We start from the raw sequence: 17,268 nt of genomic DNA on the forward strand, positions 1-17,268 counted from the left end.
AGCTTCCGCCCATCTAGGCAGTGGTGGTGCACGCCTTCCATTCTAGCACTTGGGAGGCAAAGGCAGGTGGATCTCCAAGAGTGTGAGACCAGCCTGGTCTACAGGATGAGTTCCAGAACAGCCAGGGCTACACAGGGAGATACTGTCCGTAATCCCCACAATGCCCAGCCAAAAAGAAAAAAGAAAAAGAAGAGAGAGAGAGAGAGAGAGAGAGAGAGAGAGAGAAACCTCGCCCCTACCTTGGGAGAACTGATGAATTCCCAAGTTTAAACATCACCAGTCAGGGTGTGAACCAATGGTTCTTCTTCCTGGCTGCCTAGAACTGTCTAGGAAGCAATGAGAAAGTAATAATTTAAAAAAAAAAAAAAAAAAAAAAACCTTTGCCATGTACAGGAAAGGAACAACTGAAGGCATCACCATCCCTGACTTTAAGTTCTATTATAGAGCTACAGTAATGAAAACAGCTTGGTATTGGCATAAAAGCAGAGAGGTTGATGAATGGAATCGAATCAAAGACCATAATCTTAACCCACATACCTATGAACACCTATTTTTGACAAATAAGCCAAAAATATAAAATGGAAAAAAGAAAGGATCTTCAACAAAGGATGCTGGCATAACTGGATGTCGACATGTGGAAGAATCCAAACAGATCCATATCTGATTTCTATGGCAGTCCTCTACAGAGACTTCAGGCTCATGAGACTGTGGGATTGGTTAGCAAAGACCGAGAGAGTTACTGGAGGAGAGGTGACTTTGAAGACAGGCTTCCTGGATCCAGGATGGTGACAAAGCAAACCAAAAGAGGGATTCATAAATGTGCCCCTTGCTTCCGGGGCTACACCATTTCTGGTGCACACTAGCAGCCCAGTCTTTGAGGAAGCGCTCTGAGGAACCCAGGAACAGAGACGATGGTAAGAGTGTCTCTCATTAGCATGAAAACCAGGAACTAAACCAGTAAGGACCAGTGCAGACCTGCAGCTCCTCAGTGGAGGCTGCCATCCTCTTCAGCTTGGTGAAGACAGTGAGCAAAGTGCCCACATTTTAATTTCTCCTAAGCCCTGCGAGTTTGGATTAGCTTCTCTCACCTCACCGGAGGGTCAGAGTGGAAGGGAGTGGGTACCGAGCTGCCTCCTGTGGCTCCTACCATGACGACCAGTTTTGGACTACACGCGCCCCACAATCCTCAGCACTTGCAGATCCCCTTGAGGGAGAGCTCCAAGGTGTGCATTGGTCACTCTTCTGTGGCTGCTTCCAAAGCAATATAAATAAAATACTAAAGCGACTCCAGGAAGGGAAGACTGGCCTTGGCTCGTGGCTTCAGATGGTTGAGTTGTGGCTGTTTGACTATGCACTGGGACAGTGTATAGAGAAGGGGCTGGGAAAGAAACTTTCAAAGGCATGTGTCCAGGGAAGCCCTTCCTCTAGCTAGGACCCTCCTCCTAATGTTTCCAGAACATCCCTGAATGGTGCCAGTAGCTTGGGACTAAGAATTCAACATGACCTGTGGAAGCTGTTTCACATTCAAAATATAGCAATGTATACTAGGCTGGCTTTGAGAAGGGACCCATATAAACTCAGTAAGCATTTTCGTGGGAGCTCCTGTTACGCTATCGGTTATGACATGACCTGCCCTTTACTACTGGACTTCTGTGATTTCCCTGTATCTGGGAGTAATGGAGCATGGCCTGCCCTTTACCACTGGACTCCTGTGATTGCCCTGTACCTGGGAGTAATGTAAGCCACCTGGAGTTTCTGTTTTCTCAGCATCTTATTTCGTTTGGGAACTGTTCTTCTCCTCTTCTATATTTTTCTAGTGAGGCTGCTAATGATGGTGCACGCCTCCCTCTAAGCCACAGGTATATGCATGTCGTCCAAACTGGGCCAATCATAACATCAGAGTCTCCTTGTACCTGTGATTGAGCCAGCGTGGCTCTTAGGACTTACTTCTGTCCTTTGATTGCAGTGAAATGGAAATTGCAGGTCACCAAGGGTCAGGCTAATCAGAGGATCTCATTCTCTCCCTCAATCCCCTGTAGTCTCCAGGCGACACTGTAAGGACTGCTCTCTTCCCTCCGTGAACACTTGAGCAGTGAGCCCTGCAGCTGGTGCCCTTTTCGGAGGCAAGGTTAGGCAACAAAGCTTCTGTGAATCTAACTAGAATACCTCCTTAAAGGGGCAGCGTATTATGACCCTTTCATTGCCTTACAGTTTACTTTGTGTTTCCCTTACATCAAGAGGTCACATTGACTGCGTGAAGTGTAGCTTAGCCTGTGGAGTGCTGGTGTAACATAAATGAAGCTCTGGGTTTCATCCCCAGCACTGTAGAAACCAGATGTGGCGGTACCATCCTGTTACCCCAGCACCCAGAATTGAAAGCAAGACTCAAGAATTCGGGTCATCCTCTGCTGCATAGTGAGTTGGAGGTCAGCTTGACATACATGAGACCCTGTCTCAAAGAAAATCAAATCAAAACAAAATAAAACAACGAACAACCATGGGGGGGGGCATGTGTAACGGCTGACCTACACTGTCTAGGTTTGTATGAATATACTGATGTTCACAAAGTGTCATCCGGCAACACATATCTGATAAATACAGCCCCATTGTTGTACAGACTGTAATTGTGGCGAAACATTCTGCTCCAACTCAAGCAACTTGGAGAAGTAAGACAGTGGGAGAGGCAGGTTTAGGACAAAGGAGGGCAGGTCAGGAATTTGGTTTTTTAATATCCAGTGTATTATGCTGTCTTACTTGACCATTTTATTTTATTGGGGTGCACTGGCTCAAGTCTAGGTCTCACATAGGCTAGGCAGGTATTCTCCTGCTGAACGCCAGCCCCAGAACACAGACAGGGGTCACACACTTCTCCACGATGGCAAATAGCTTGGACTCTGCAGAGCACCAGGTCTCTGCGATTGGTCATCAGCCTCGCTGCTGTTGCCTGGCCTCTGTCACAGACGCATGCATCCCAGTAAAGCCGCGCTTGGTCAGTTCGTTGAGCCCCATTCTCAAGCCCGCGTCTGGGGAAATGGAGCAGCTGCTTATGGAGGGGCCTTTGGTGATCCGAGGAGGCATGTGGGCTGCGCACACATTTGGAGAATCTGTGCAGACAGCCTGAAGACGGAAGGAGAGCTGGAGATGGAGAGTCTGCAGCGTGGATGTTCTGAACTGGCTCCGTCTGACCCTCAGGCGCACATATCAAGGGTACAGGTATCAGCTTGACTTCCATGGAAAACAGGTAGATCTGTGGACTGGGGAGATAGCTCCGTGGGTGAAGTGTCTGGTGCACAAGCATGAGGACCGGGGTTTGATCCCCAGTACCTATGTTAAAAAAAAAAACTGGTCATGGTAGTATAACCTTAGCGCTTGTGATGAAGACAGGCAGATCCCTGGGCTTGCTGGACAGCGAGCCTAGATGAAGTGGTGAGCTAGCCCTGAGTCCAGTGTGAGACCTCATAAGGTAGACACTCTAACACCAGCCTCTGGCCTTCACACACAGACACGAGGGCAAGCACACACAGGTGAGGGGAAAGAGAGGGATTTAAGTAGCTATCCTGCCCCGTGTGAGCTCCTAGAAGAGAGAAGGTGCTAGGGAGAGGATTTCTTGCCATGCCTCCCTGATGGTACGCCCCCTCCCACCTAATAAGTAGCAGCTGATGACTGAGAAACAAAAAAATTGCATGCCGCATGCCAACCAGATACCCAGGGCTCCCAACTTTTCCATCCATCTGCTCCCCTAAGCTGCTGTGCACATTCAAAGGACTTATTAAGGGTCCCCAGACCGGCCAATGTGGATCTGTTCCTTGTCTGAACCTGGGTCTCTGTGAGTCACACTCTGCCTTCTGTGTTCCACCTGTTGAGGGACATGGTCCACCTGTCTACTCTCCTTTCTATGGGAGGAGGCTATGGATGAAAAGGCACCCATATCTAAAGGGGCTCTTTTCTAGACCCCTGCTACTCAGACAGTGGTCCTTGAGGCAACAGCGTCAGTATCTGCACAAACAAGCTTCCCATCACCGCAATGAAACCCCTGAGCTAACCAACATAGAAAGGGAGGAGGTTTATGTTCAACTGACTGGCCTGGTTACTTTGGGCCTGTGGTAAGGTAGCAATTCAGTATGGCAGAACAAACCTACCCACTTCAAAACTAGCGAGGGAAAAAGAAGAACAAGGAGGAAACAAAGAGCATGATCTCCTTTAAGAGCACATCCTATCAGGCTCCCACCTCTCAAAGATTTTACTGCCTCCCAAAAGTGCAGTCCTGGGGATCATTCTTTTTAAAAAAAAAATCTAGATGAATTAATTTAGTGTGTGTGTGTGTGCGTGCCCACGCACACGCGCGTGTGCTAGCATGCACACCCACCACAGTCACATGAGGAGGTAGAGGACAACATTTGGGAGTCCACTAACTCCTTTCATCATGTGAGTCCCAGAGGTTGGGCTCTGGTCTCCAGGTTTGCAAAGCAAAGTCCTTCAGCCGCTGAGCCAGCTCACCGGGGCCACAGTACGAGATTTCTTTGTAATTTGACAATGTAATATCAGTGTGGAAAAAGTTAGACATACCCAGTAGAACTTGCTAGAAAAATAGGATTGACTCAAAGGCCCTGCCCCCAAATTCCTGAATGGGGAATTCCAAGTGAGGACTGCACCACGAAGCAGGAGTCTCTGTGGTCCGCATTCTGGGAGCAGCATCAGAGCCTCCTGCAGGGGTGCAGGGGCAGTACCAGTACAGACCTCTCCCGGTGCCCAGGGCATCTCATTCAGCCAGGTAAGACTCTGTCCTTCTGGTGAGGGTCCTGTCTGTCACCCAGCTGCTGCCTCAGGTGTGGGTCCAGAGAATGGATCTTGAAAATCACCATGGCAGCTGGAGGTAGAGAATTTCTGTGAATTTGAGGCCAGCATTGTGTACAGAGTGAGTCCCAGCCCAGCCAGGGCTACACAGAGAGACCCTGTCTTGAAAAACAAAAAAAGAAAGGAAGGGAGAGAGGGAGGGAGGGAGGGAGAGAGAGAGAGAGAGAGAGAGAGAGAGAGAGAGAGAGGGAGGGAGGGAGGGAGGGAGGGAGGGAGAGGGAGAGGGAGAGGGAGAGGGAGAGGGAGGGAGAGAGAGAAATCATTGCTGCTCTTAGGGCACAAAAGCCAGGGAGCAAGGCTGACTATGGTGCCAGTGCCATTCTCATGTGGCAGTAACCTCCAGCCTCAGATCCTCTTCCTGCCTCTGGGAGAAAACTACACAGCAGATCCCAAGTTGATGTCTTGCCATTAACCCAGCAAAGCAGACATCATGTGCTGCCCCTGAAGTCACAGCTGTGTTGTCATGTCCATGCCAACCCTAGCATCCTCTTCTATCTCTGCAGTTAAAATCACATCTCTATTCGTCCTAGATGTGGTGTGTGTGTGTGGGAGAGAGAGAGAGAGAGAGAGAGAGAGAGAGAGAGAGAGAGAGAGAGAGAGAGAACAGGTGGTCACCCATTCCCCGCAAATACCCTTTCACATGTGTGCAGGCTGTTATTAAATCGCCCTCAGATTTTCCTTCTTGAAGACTAAATCATTAGCTCTCCTTTCTGAATCATGAGGTGGAGATGGTTTGGCTGACTGTAGTTACCAACCTCAGTCGAGCTAGTGCCAGGGTTCCAGAGGTTTTTACAGACTAGATCATCAGACCCCTTCAGCTAAGCAGGATCCTTGGGGGAGACGCCAGCAGACAGCATGCAAGATGAAGCCATGTCTGGTAGGTTGCAGGGACCAGCGGGAGGTCAAGCAGCACGGGTGAGTCGGGTGTCTTCAGAGCTGATGCCCGTCCCATCCGTCTGTTGGGTGCATGCCCCATCTCCATGTCATCTCCTACCCCGAGCCCTGACGGCCAATGTGTAAACATCACTCAGAGGCAGTCTGGCTGACGGACAGCATCCTTCTAGTTGAGAGGTGCAGAAGTACCTCAGAAATGATGTCCTAGCCTGCTAAGGTCAAGGTTGAACTTTGTAGCACCTGCTTCTGTAAGCATCCTCTGGAAAACTGGGAGGAACTGGGGTTCCCTAGATTCTGTCCCTAACCCTACTACATTCCAGTGTCTATGTGAGTTTGCAAAGAGGGAGATTAATGAGATTGTTACCCATTTCTGTACAGTCCAGTTTAAGAATAACCTGTGTCTGGGGTGGCTCTGTCATCTCAGTCTGGGCCATGACCAGAAGGAAAACTATTCAGGGTACGCAAGTTGCAGGATCACTCACACTGATAGGGACTTGTCTTGGAGGTTGAGTGTGTGTGTTCATTTGTGTGTGAATGTATGCATGTGTGTGCATGTGTGCGAATGGGTGCATGGGTGTTCATGTATGTGCCTTTGTGTTTGTGTGTATGCATGTGTGTGAATGTGTGCATGCATATGTGTGCCTGTGTGTGAGTGTGTGGTGTGTGTTTGTGTGTGTGTGCGCGCGCATGTGCGCTACCTTGGGCCTCACACTGCTAGGGAAGTGCTATATCTTCAGCCCATACACTTTGAGAATAAAAAGAGAGTGGCGGAGAGCATTTACTGAGAACTCCTGGGGGCTGGTGCAGGGCTATGGGATACATGCAGAGTTATTCTATGCACCGCCAGGCGGGTGCTGATGCCGTGAAGCCTTGATTTTGACCCCATTCACTGTGGAGGAGGCTGAGGCCCATGGAGAAAGACATTCCAGGTCTCACAGCTCATGAGAAGTGAGAAGCAGGACTTTTAGGCAGACTAACTGACTCCGCTAGCCAGGATTTCAACCTCCAAGTTGTCCCCTTTGCTCCTTGACAAACTCCAGTTTTCCAAGCATAAAATAAAACAAGAAGCCCCAAGTTAAATATGTGCTTTGGGGGAAAGAAAGGGAACCATTTCTGGTGCACTATGTATCCATGTTTTTTTTTTTTTTGTTTTTTTGTTTTTGTTTTTTCGAGACAGGGTTTCTCTGTGGTTTTGGAGCCTTTCCTGGAACTAGCTCTTGTAGACCAGGCTGGTCTCGAACTCACAGAGATCCGCCTGCCTCTGCCTCCCAAGTGCTGGGATTAAAGGCGTGCGCCACCACCGCCCGGCCTGTATCCATGTTTTGTGGATTTTTCCCAGTGCCTAGAGTTCTATCCAGCCCCAGTTTGCAGATGAGGAAAACTGAGGTTCACAGAAGTGAAATGGCTTGTCCCTAGTCACACACCAGTAGACAGACAAGACAGAGCTTCTGCCCTTGGCAAAGACAGAGACCAAAAGAACTCTGCGACCATGCACCATAGCCTGTGCTCTGGAGACCCTGTTTGACAGGTGACCTCCCTCTCTATTTCAGAATGGCTGTTTGATTAGCTTTGAGCCTTCTGACTACCCTGGCATTCTGGGTAGAAACAGAGCCCAGGGAGGAACGTAGGCATGGCTAAGGCAGGATCTGAAGAACATGTTTTATATGTCATAGAATTAAAATGGACTTAGGCAACAGGTTCCCTCAGGGAGAACAGCCAAAACTGACAGCCCCTGAACCAGAAGCTGCACCGTTCAGATGGGTGGCGACGGCTGCTTCTGCCACTCTGGCACTTTTGAATGATAACAGGCATTGTAGGGGCTGGAGACTGCATTCCCACCTCTAATTCCCTTCTGAAGACTGTTATTATGTGGACGCATCTGCCACCCAAAAGCCTGGTGCTCTAGGATGGTTCATCTTAGCTAGAGACGGTAGCAGTACCACGAGAGGAGCTGGAAACCAGTCTCCAGTGTCCTGCCTTAGGAGGGCTAGGAGTCCACAAACATTATGCTTCCCTCTGGCCTAGATGGGCCATGACTACCTCATGGTGGGAATGACGTTCTGTCTCCAGCATCTTTTCTTAAAAAGCCAACCTTTCTGCCACCTCTGTGGTCCTCACCAGGCAGTGATTCGTAATGCACATGTAGCTGGCTGCCTGCCCAGTCTCACTCTAGCAGGGTGCTGGGTCCTCTGACTCAGCATGTGACATAAAATCTCTATTGGGACCACAAACATAAAAATGTAAATCAAGGACACCCCCACTCCCATTCTCCCCCCACCCCCTGCCACTTTTGCCACAAGAAGCAAACTACCCTGGGGGCCAATAAAAAAAAAAAAAAGAACCAAACCCAACCTTAAAGAAGCTGAGAGAGGTGACAGATGCAGACTCCACAGCTTCTAAGACACCCGATTCCAGCTGTGTCTGGAGGACTTGCCCTTAGATACCCCATTAATGAGTGCCTTCTCTCTCACAGAGTGACGGGAAACTGCTTGACCTCTGGCCTCTGCACCTGGGGACCCTCACTGGCTTCACTGTGATCTGAGAACTGCTTGCTGTTCCCACTTTGCTAAACCAACGCACCTGCTGCCTTGAAGGGAGGTTCTTTATCCGCTGAAGCCCTGTAGGCTGAATTTCAGGAGAACGGTTTATGAGTATAGGACATAGCCTATCAGACATCAGAGAAATCAACTACTTGGATATGCAGTTATCAAAGTATTTAGGCAAACTGAAATATAGTAATATTTATCTTTCTCCTCGTTCCCCTGGATTTTAGTATATTTTATGCTTTCCTTTAACTTTTGAGATTATAACATAATGACATCTTTTTCCTCTATTCAGACTCTCCCATATACCCCTCCTTGCTCCCTTTCAAATTAATGGCCTCTTTTATCACGAACTGTTGTTCCATGCCTATGCACACACATAAACATGCCTAGATACAACCTGCTTGGTTTGAATAGTGTTGCCCAAATGTGTGTTCTCAGGGCTGACTGTTTGGTGTTGGATAAACAACTGATGAGCTCTTCCCTGGGGAAGACCATTTCTCCCCCTCTCAGCCTTCCTTAGCTGCCTGTAGTTCTTGTGTAGGGTTGAGGCCTCAAGGTCTTTCTCCTGTTCGATTGAGCATGTCTTCTGTTCCGTTCACGTTTAGACAGCCGTGTTTCTGACATTCCCAGAACAAACAATCTCACAACGAACTCCCTGATCCTTTGGCTCTTGTGATCTCACCACCCTCCCTTCTGAAAAGTTCCTTATGCCTTAGGTGCAGGAGTTGTCCTGTAGATGTATCCGCTGGGATGAAGTTTCATAACTCTGTATTTTAATTGGCTGTGGTTTTCTGTAATGGTCTTCATCTGTTGCAAGGAACAGTTTCTTTGCAGAGGTGTGAACACGATACTTACCTGTGGGTATAGAGACAAATATTTAGACTGTGTTATCTTCTGGGTTTTGATTCAGGGTGTCACCACATATCACAGGCTGATCCAGAATGCCTAATGCTCTTTCCTTAGCCTCTTGAGTGTTTGGGATTGTAGGCATATGCCATCAAACCCAACTTATACATGTTTCTTTACTGACACACTCAGTGCAAAGATCTAGCAGCGGGCATGATAGCTATTGCCTTTTTAAGCTGTAAGGAGTCCAAACATGGGCTCTGTGAACATGGCGGTGTTTTCTGCCCAGCCTGACAACCTGAGATCCCTGGACCCACATGGTAGAGGGAAAGATTAGGTACGTGAAAGTCATCTCTGACCCCTGTGTGCCTCCTGTGGTACATGCATGCCTGTGCCACTCCCCCCACACATGTTTACACACAATAAATAGACAAATTTTATAAAATAGAACATTATAAAGAAGAATACAAATGGCGTTTCAAGTGTCTACAGCAACTATAAGGCAGGCTTCCGGTGGTCAGAGCACGTGTTCTGCTTTGTTGCCTGCCTTTGTAGTGTAAATAGTAGAATTTGTCAGGGCTGAGAGAGAGACATCTATCCATAGATCCTGAACTCAACCCTTAGCCCCTAGAACAATCCCAAGTCTGCAGTTCTTGGGACTCAGTTTAAGGACAGTTCCTCAAGGAAGGCTTCCCTGACCCTCATCACTCTGAATCAGCGTCCCTGCTCTGTACCCTTGGGGCTTCCCCTTGGCACTCCACAAGTAGTCAGGAGAAACCTTGGTCTGAGTCCAGGTGATAACTCAAAGCTGGATTGCAAGTACGCATGAAGGACAGAGACGATCAAAAGGTCACAGGACCCTGGAATCTAGCTGTGGAGTGACCATGTGACCATATACAGTCATCGGATGAGGCCTTAAACTGACCTCTGGGTGACACTTTCATCTGAGGGAGGGGCAGTCACTAGGAAAAAGATCAGCTTATCCCTTCCTAACTTGTTTTGCCCTCCAATCCAGCACTGCAACCTCCTCACTTGTAAAAGGGAGAGAGCTGCCACTGTCCCAACTTGTAGAATTCCAGCAGAGGTTAAACCAGGACCAGTGTGATGTGCTCAGCACCCGAGCGTGGGCGTCCATTTACCCACTCCGCAAGCACTTAGGCATTTATTAGCACCCATTGTGTTAGGTATTAGCATACAACCAAGACATTTAATACTAACAGAAGTAGATTAGCAGATTCTATGATCCCCACACCAGGGTCCTTAGTATTCTCACAGACCTCAAATCTTAAAAGATAAAGATACCAAAGGCCAAGTGTGATGGTGCATGTCTGTAATTTCAACCCTAGGGAGGCAGAGGCAGGAGAATGGAGAGTTTGGGGACAGCCTTGGCTGCATAAGGACTTTGAGCTAAGCCTGGGGCACACAGTGGGACCTTATCTGCAAAACACCAGGGAGAAGAGAGGAAAGGGGTGGTTATGGTGATTATGATGATGGGGCTGTGGCAGTGGGGCAGAGAGGAGGGTGAAGGAGAAAGGAAAGGGGGAAAGGGAACAGATAGAGGAGGGGACAGATATCAGATAAGCTTGCTCCAAGATAAGCATCTCCCTTCCCCCTTAGGATCAAGCATTATGGAACCAACAGCCATAGTGGCTAGGGGAAGGAGTCAAGTTTAGGCTTCCTACTGGACCCGAGCTCCTGGAACCCATGAGCCCTCTAGACAAGTTTCTTTACCTCTATACGCCTCCTTTCTGCATATCTAAGCAGAGGGATAATAATGGAGTCTACTTCAAGTTTATCTGAAAATTAAAATGTTGAATGTGTGCCAAGGATAAAAGACAGAAGTGGAGACAGGCTTGGGTTTAGCAGGGCACAGTAATGCATGCTAGAGTCTGAGACCTCCCTGGGCAACATAGTGAGAACTGATTTCAAAGTTAATAATATGTAAGTTATATATTATTATTTATATAAACGTCTATCAAACTCTTCTAGCCCCCTCCCATCTCTCCAAGAAGTGTGTTTCCTTTGTGAAGCCCCCTGCCCCACAATATACACAGGTAAATACTGTAATGTGGTTAAGTCGGCCAAGTGTGAGGAAGGCAGTCAGGGCCTTGGAGAGTAGCCTAACCTCTCTGTACCTCAGCCTCCCCATCTTTGTTTTTTTTTGTTTTTTTGTTTTTTTTTTTTGGTTTTTCGAGACAGGGTTTCTCTGTGGCTTTGGAGCCTGTCCTGGAACTTGCTCTGTAGACCAGGCTGGTCTCGAACTCACAGAGATCCACCTGCCTCTGCCTCCCAAGTGCTGGGATTAAAGGCGTGCACCACCATCGCCCGGCAGCCTCCCCATCTTTAAACAGGGGCTAAACCCAGCACAGGGGACAGAATCTGCAGCAGTAAGTAGACAGCTTACTGAGGATCTACCAGAGTGATGCCTGCAATCTGGAAACATGGACTTGCCTGACCCATTACCCACACTCAATGAGTTCTTTACCAAGGGAAACATAAACATTCCCCACAAAGGACTCCAAAGACAAAGCAAAGTATGAGCTCACCAAAATCCAGCTGGAGAACCGCAGCTGATTTGGCTTACTTACAGAGCATGGGCGAGGGGTTACTTACAGGAGTGTGGGTGACCCCCAAAGCAACTGTGCTACTGAAAAAAAAAATCTCACTTCCCCTTAGCTGCACATATGAAGGTCGTCCCATCAATCCAACTGGCTTTAATTAACCTTCCACAGTCTGCACACTCTAGAATCTCAGAAGCCGGTGAGGCAGCATGCAGTTAGGACAGAGCTATGTATGAATGGCTGGGAGGTGCAGGAGGGAGCAGCCAGAATCTAAGGCGAGGGTCCAGCGACTCTCCCCAAGCCCTCCTTAAGTGAAGGAAGGCCGCCAACCAACAAGCCCTACCTCCGTGTTCTCTTACAAGGACACAGCTGTTCTGATGAAGGTGATGGCTGTTAGGTTCAGAGGATCGAGTTATTCAACATGTTGCATGCTGTGCTACAAATGTCGTACTCCCAAATGCTAGATTTTTCCTTGTGCGCATTACATACTTAATTACTTCCATATTCCTTTGCTCATTTATCTCCCCCGGAGGCTAGCCTGGGCAGAAATTTGACCCCATTTTTATTGGTGAAAAGACAGGGCCGCCAAGAGGTTGGAATGACAAGCCTGATGAGTTGGTGAGCAGCGACACCAGCTGCCAGGCATGGAAAATAGAAACTCGAGGAGGGCCACCTTCCGCCTCAAGTCCCTAGCCGGAGGGTTGCACCGACCTCGGTGGCCTTTCTACGGAGACCCTGGGCTTGGAGATGTGCTGGCGATCTTCCAGTGCGGGGGGGAGGGGGCGGCAGGCGAAGCCGACCGACCGCGACAGGTCCTGAACACTGGGGTCCCAGCTGTCCTCGGGCAGAGTCACGCCCCGGGCGCAGCCCGGCGCTGGGTGGCGCTGCGCGGCCGCCCTGCGCCAGACCTGTTGCGCCCCGGACTCCAGTCGAGCGGGTTAGGTTAAAGGGGCCCACGCAGAACTGAGCTAGGGTGAGAGTCCCCCTGCCCCAGCACTGTCCTAGGGACTGCCAGGTCCACCCTAAATAGGTGGTGCCTGCCCTTCACCCTCTACACATACCCTAGCCCGATTCTAGGCGCGTCGGGTGCGGCTGGCATAAAACTTCGCCAAACCGCTGGGGAAGAGGGCGGGATGGAGGGGACCTTCCAATTCCAGACCCCACAGAGGGCTGCGCGGTGTCATCTCAGCCGCTCAGTTGCCCCGGAAGCCCTGCTGTCGATCAGGCAGTGGATCGGTACCACTTTAGTGCCTGCCGGCGGCGCTGACCGGGGCACCGCCCCCTCCCACCCCTTGGCGATCCCCATCCCCTCCCCCGCCTCCCGCGCTCGGGCCCCAGCGTCGCCGGCCCCGCCTGCGCCGGGGTCGCCGCAGTCCCCGCGGCTCGCTCGGGACTTCCTGGCTAGGCGTCCTAGCTTTATTGCAACCCGGGAGCTCCCCAAGGTGTGAGTGTGGGTGCTGGTCCACCAGAGGCTGAAGCAGGGGACCTCGGGGCATCCCGGTTCTGCGCTCCAGGGAGGCGGCCCCGCAGGGCTGGGCAAGGACGGGGCGGCCGGCAGAGGGGCGGGCGGCGCTCATCAGTCACGCCAGTCACGTCTGGGGCCACCCGGCCGCCCACTGGTGTCTTGCCGGCTGGCCGTGCCTCCTCGCCGTACCGGCGAGGGCAAAGGGGCTGTGGCGACGCCATGCCCGGGCCGGAGTGAGTGAGAGCGGGCGAAGATGGCGTACATCCAGGTAGGACTGTGGCTGGGGGCGACCGCCAGGGGATATCGGGGACCGCGCCCCCTCCGCCGGGAGCGCGCGACGCGGGAGTGCGCACCACCCAGCTCCCATAAACTTACTAGGAAAAAAGAAAAACATCCAAACCATAGAAAAACAACAAAACAACGGGTGCCCCAGAGCAGGCACCTGTGCGTGTCCTGGAGTAGGGCAGGGTAACTCAGATCCGGTATGGAGGGACCTACGTGGGACCTGCATCCTCCTGTTTGCCTCCTTGGGAGGGGAGACTGTAGGGTGACTGCACGCCCCCCCCCCCGTGCCCCTGGCACCCACCCCAGGGGAGGGGCCGCGGGAGGGCGGCCCGGGGCTCGCCAGCCACCCGGCCCGCCAGTGCCCGTTGCCGTGGTGACGGCTCGGGCTAATTGGCCGGTGGAGCCAGCTGGAGGCAGCTGTTCAGACCTGGAGGGACAAGGACATCGTTCGCCCGGGCACTGGGTGCAGAGGGGTGGGAACATCCAGAGGCCAGAGCACACTGGTGAGGGCTGTGAGGACGATTACTTTAGTCTGTTGAGGTCTGAGAAGTGCAGGAGCCCCCCCCCCCCCATCCCTCTCATAGAGCGCCCCCAAGATTCCCAGACGGAGAGGATATCCAAGTACTCCCCCCACCCCCGCGCTTTGGAGGGGACGGGTGGGGATGGACTGTGCTGCTTGGAGAAGAAACACGTTTCTTTTACAAACTGAGAAGTGGTGGCAGGTCATTGCCAAGGTCACGCAGTCGGACCCGCAAACAGATCGGAGGAGCTGCGGGGTTCTAGGACTGCCTGCTCTTACCCAGAGAGGAAGGGAGCAGAGTCAGGGACTCACCTTTAGCCTCCCAGCCTCAGCCTAGTGTATGGGGAGAGGGGCGGGACAGACTACAGAGCCCCTAGGGCTCCATGATCCCTTGTCCCCTGATCCTCAGATAGTCTGCCACCTGGTGGAACCTGACCCTCTCCTCTGGCTTTGATCCCCAGGAATGTCTTGCTTTTTCATAGATTGCCTAGGTTCTGATTTCAAGTTCACTGAAGGTCACTGTTACTATGGTATATTGTGATACTGTTCAACAGTTGCTCAAGGACACCGGGATGACACCAATTACGGAACAGCACTTAGGACATAGGTCACAGTCCCTGCCCCTCTGATGCCCAAGGGAGTGAGCAGAGAACAGTGAAACAAATTTTTGTGGTTCTTCATCCAATTCATACATTTTCTTTTTCTGAGACAGGCTCTTGCTATACAGCCCAGGCTAGCCCTGTGATTCTCCTGCCTCTGTCTCCTGAAGTGCTGGGATTACAGTGGTAAGTCACTACTCAGCTACCTAAACCTTACTTCAGCACAGAAAAGTTGTCATTTGCCAAGGTCACGGAACTCCTTAGCAGTCACAGTGGGTTCTGAACTGTAGGCTGGGAGGGGGATGTGTAAGTCCTGCAGCTCAGTGGTCTTGGCTTCCCTCTTAGAAACAGCCTTTGAATGTCTACGGATCACAGAGAGTAATAACTCTTTTTCTTCTGTCACAACTTCTCAATCGGAAAACAGTACTAAAGCACGCACAGAGGGAGGTCGGAGAGTGGGCGTGGCTATACACCCACGAAGCTTTATTTGTTGTGGTCAGTGAGTTTCAGAGACTTTCTGAAAGTCAGGAAATAGTCAGCTGGGTGTTTTGCAGCCATTTAAAAATACACAAATCTGCCGGGCTGTGGTTGCGCATGCCTTTAATCCCAGTACTTCTGAGGCAGAGAGGTAGGCAGGATCTCTGGGAGTTCCAAGCCAGACTGATATACACAGCAAGTTGCAGGACAGCCAGGGATACACAGAGAAACCCTGTCTCAATAAAATAAAACAAAATAAACAAAATAGGAATCCTTCTTTACTGGAGAACTGGGTAGTGGCCTACTACTGGGTTGTGAGCTGGAGTCTGCGCACCTCTGTGTAGGATGCCTGGAGATTTCTCTTTATGCTTCCTGGCTTGAATCAGTTCTCCGCTGGTACCTAAAGAGTGAACCCGGAGGATAGAGTGAGGCAGAATGAGACCCCGACCTCGGGGCCTCCTTCCCATTCCCGTTCTCCCTGCCTTGGGTTGCTCCTGCAGGACCATCTTCTACCTGGGCTTTGAGAAAGGGGTTCATCGTCAGGCAGCTTTTCTGCTTGGCACGGCGTATAAATGGCTCAATGGGTCCCTTCTGACCTCCCAAGCCTGAGAACATACCCGTGAATTGCTGGAATGCCACTGGCGCTTGGAAGCATGACTTTACATTAAACTTCTCACTTTGTGGTGACTGGGGGACCTGGAGGACTGGGGAGGACTGCACATCTCAGTACGTGTGTGACAGCAGAGAATAGCTGTGGGGTTGGTTCTCTCTTCCCACCACGGGGTCCTGGGGATTTGACCCAGGTCATTGGGTTTGGTGGCAAGCACCCTTACCCACTGAGCTGTCTCACCAGCCCTCAGTTGTTTGACTTTTTTCTCTCTAGACAAGGTCTTGTTGTGCAGTCCAGACTGGCCTCGAATTCACAGCCTCGCTTGCTCAGCGTCCTGGGGCCAGGATGGTGGGCACACAGCGCTATGCTCAGCTTATAGCAAACATCTTCAAGCCGTTCTTGTGTGAGCCCCACGAAGGCGCAGTTTTTATGGCTGAAAGTTGCCAGGGTGGTTCTTGGTGTCTTGCCTCAGAACCCACAGGGAGGGTGCATTTATTTGGCTGGGAGCCACACAGAGTTTCTATATTAAGAAATCATTAAAAGAAGTGATTCAGGTGCAGAGCCCACCTCCCTCCCAGCTTACTCGGTCATATGATCTGTGACCTTTAGCACCTGTACCTGGCTGAGTTTGGGTTTTGGGGGGGGACCCATGATGAGCACTTTAAGTGCTTTTCCACAAGACCACCTGTGGGACTTCAAAGAACCTGAGTTGTACTTAATAGTACCAATCCCTAGGCTATTATAAATTGACATTTTTTTTCTAGAATTGGACTCTTTTGGCTTGAGTTCCGATCCTCAGCACCCATGTGGGGAGGCAGACAGGAGAGTCCCCGTGGCTCACTGGCCAACCAGCCTGGAGTCAATGAGCTCCAAATTCATGGTCAAAACCCGGTGTCAAAATAAGGAAGACAGCTGACATTGACCTCTGTCCTCCACATACACACATATACGTGCATGCATGTGCACAAGCATTCACAGGAACGTGTACACATGCCACACATATACACATATGTATATATACACATATATGTACATATACATACATATATGTATATACATATACACACATGTGTATATATGCATACACAGTGGTGTACACATGCCACACACACATATATATATGCATACACAGTGAAAAAAACTAGCTCTCTTTTTTATTTTAACTTACAAAAAAAAAAACCAAGTCAGGCATGATAGTACATATCTATTATTCCAGAACTTGGGAGGGTAAGGCAGGAGGATGAAGCGTTCCAGGTCTGGGGCTCAGAGTTATACCCTGTCTCAGGACAGCCAGCAAGCCACCAAGCACACCAAAGGTCTGAGAAGGAAACAATCACCTGTGGGCAAAGGGAGTCAGGATCACGTGATGGAAACAGAAGGTGGCTGGAAAGATAAACACAAGGGGACTGCTTCAGCATTAAATCTGAGCTGGGCCGGGCTAGCCTCAGCCCTCTGGGACTCCTCTCGCATTGTTTACAAACCCAGACTGTCTCCTCCCTGTTGGCCCCCTGTGTACTCCAGCACCCTGACTTCAGCCAGTCTAGGAACTGCCCTAATCTAGTCTGCACGATTTGATACCTGCCTGGTGGATTATTTTGATTATGTGTTTGA

General features: G+C 50.4%; 1 protein-coding gene across 2 annotated transcripts in view; it reads left to right on the plus strand.

The window, feature by feature from the left end:
- Nucleotides 1–13,056: 13,056 nt before the first annotated feature.
- Nucleotides 13,057–17,268, plus strand: part of Syt17 (synaptotagmin 17) — a 66,617-nt gene continuing 62,405 nt past the window's right edge. For both annotated transcript variants that reach the window (XM_057779880.1, XM_057779882.1), the window contains exon 1: nt 13,057–13,434. In XM_057779880.1, coding sequence (XP_057635863.1) covers nt 13,420–13,434 — 15 coding nt within the window. In that variant the 5' untranslated portion in view covers nt 13,057–13,419. The remainder of the gene's footprint in view (nt 13,435–17,268) is intronic.

Source organism: Chionomys nivalis, chromosome 8 (assembly GCF_950005125.1).
Source record: "Chionomys nivalis chromosome 8, mChiNiv1.1, whole genome shotgun sequence".
Classification (NCBI taxonomy): Eukaryota; Metazoa; Chordata; class Mammalia; order Rodentia; family Cricetidae; genus Chionomys; species Chionomys nivalis.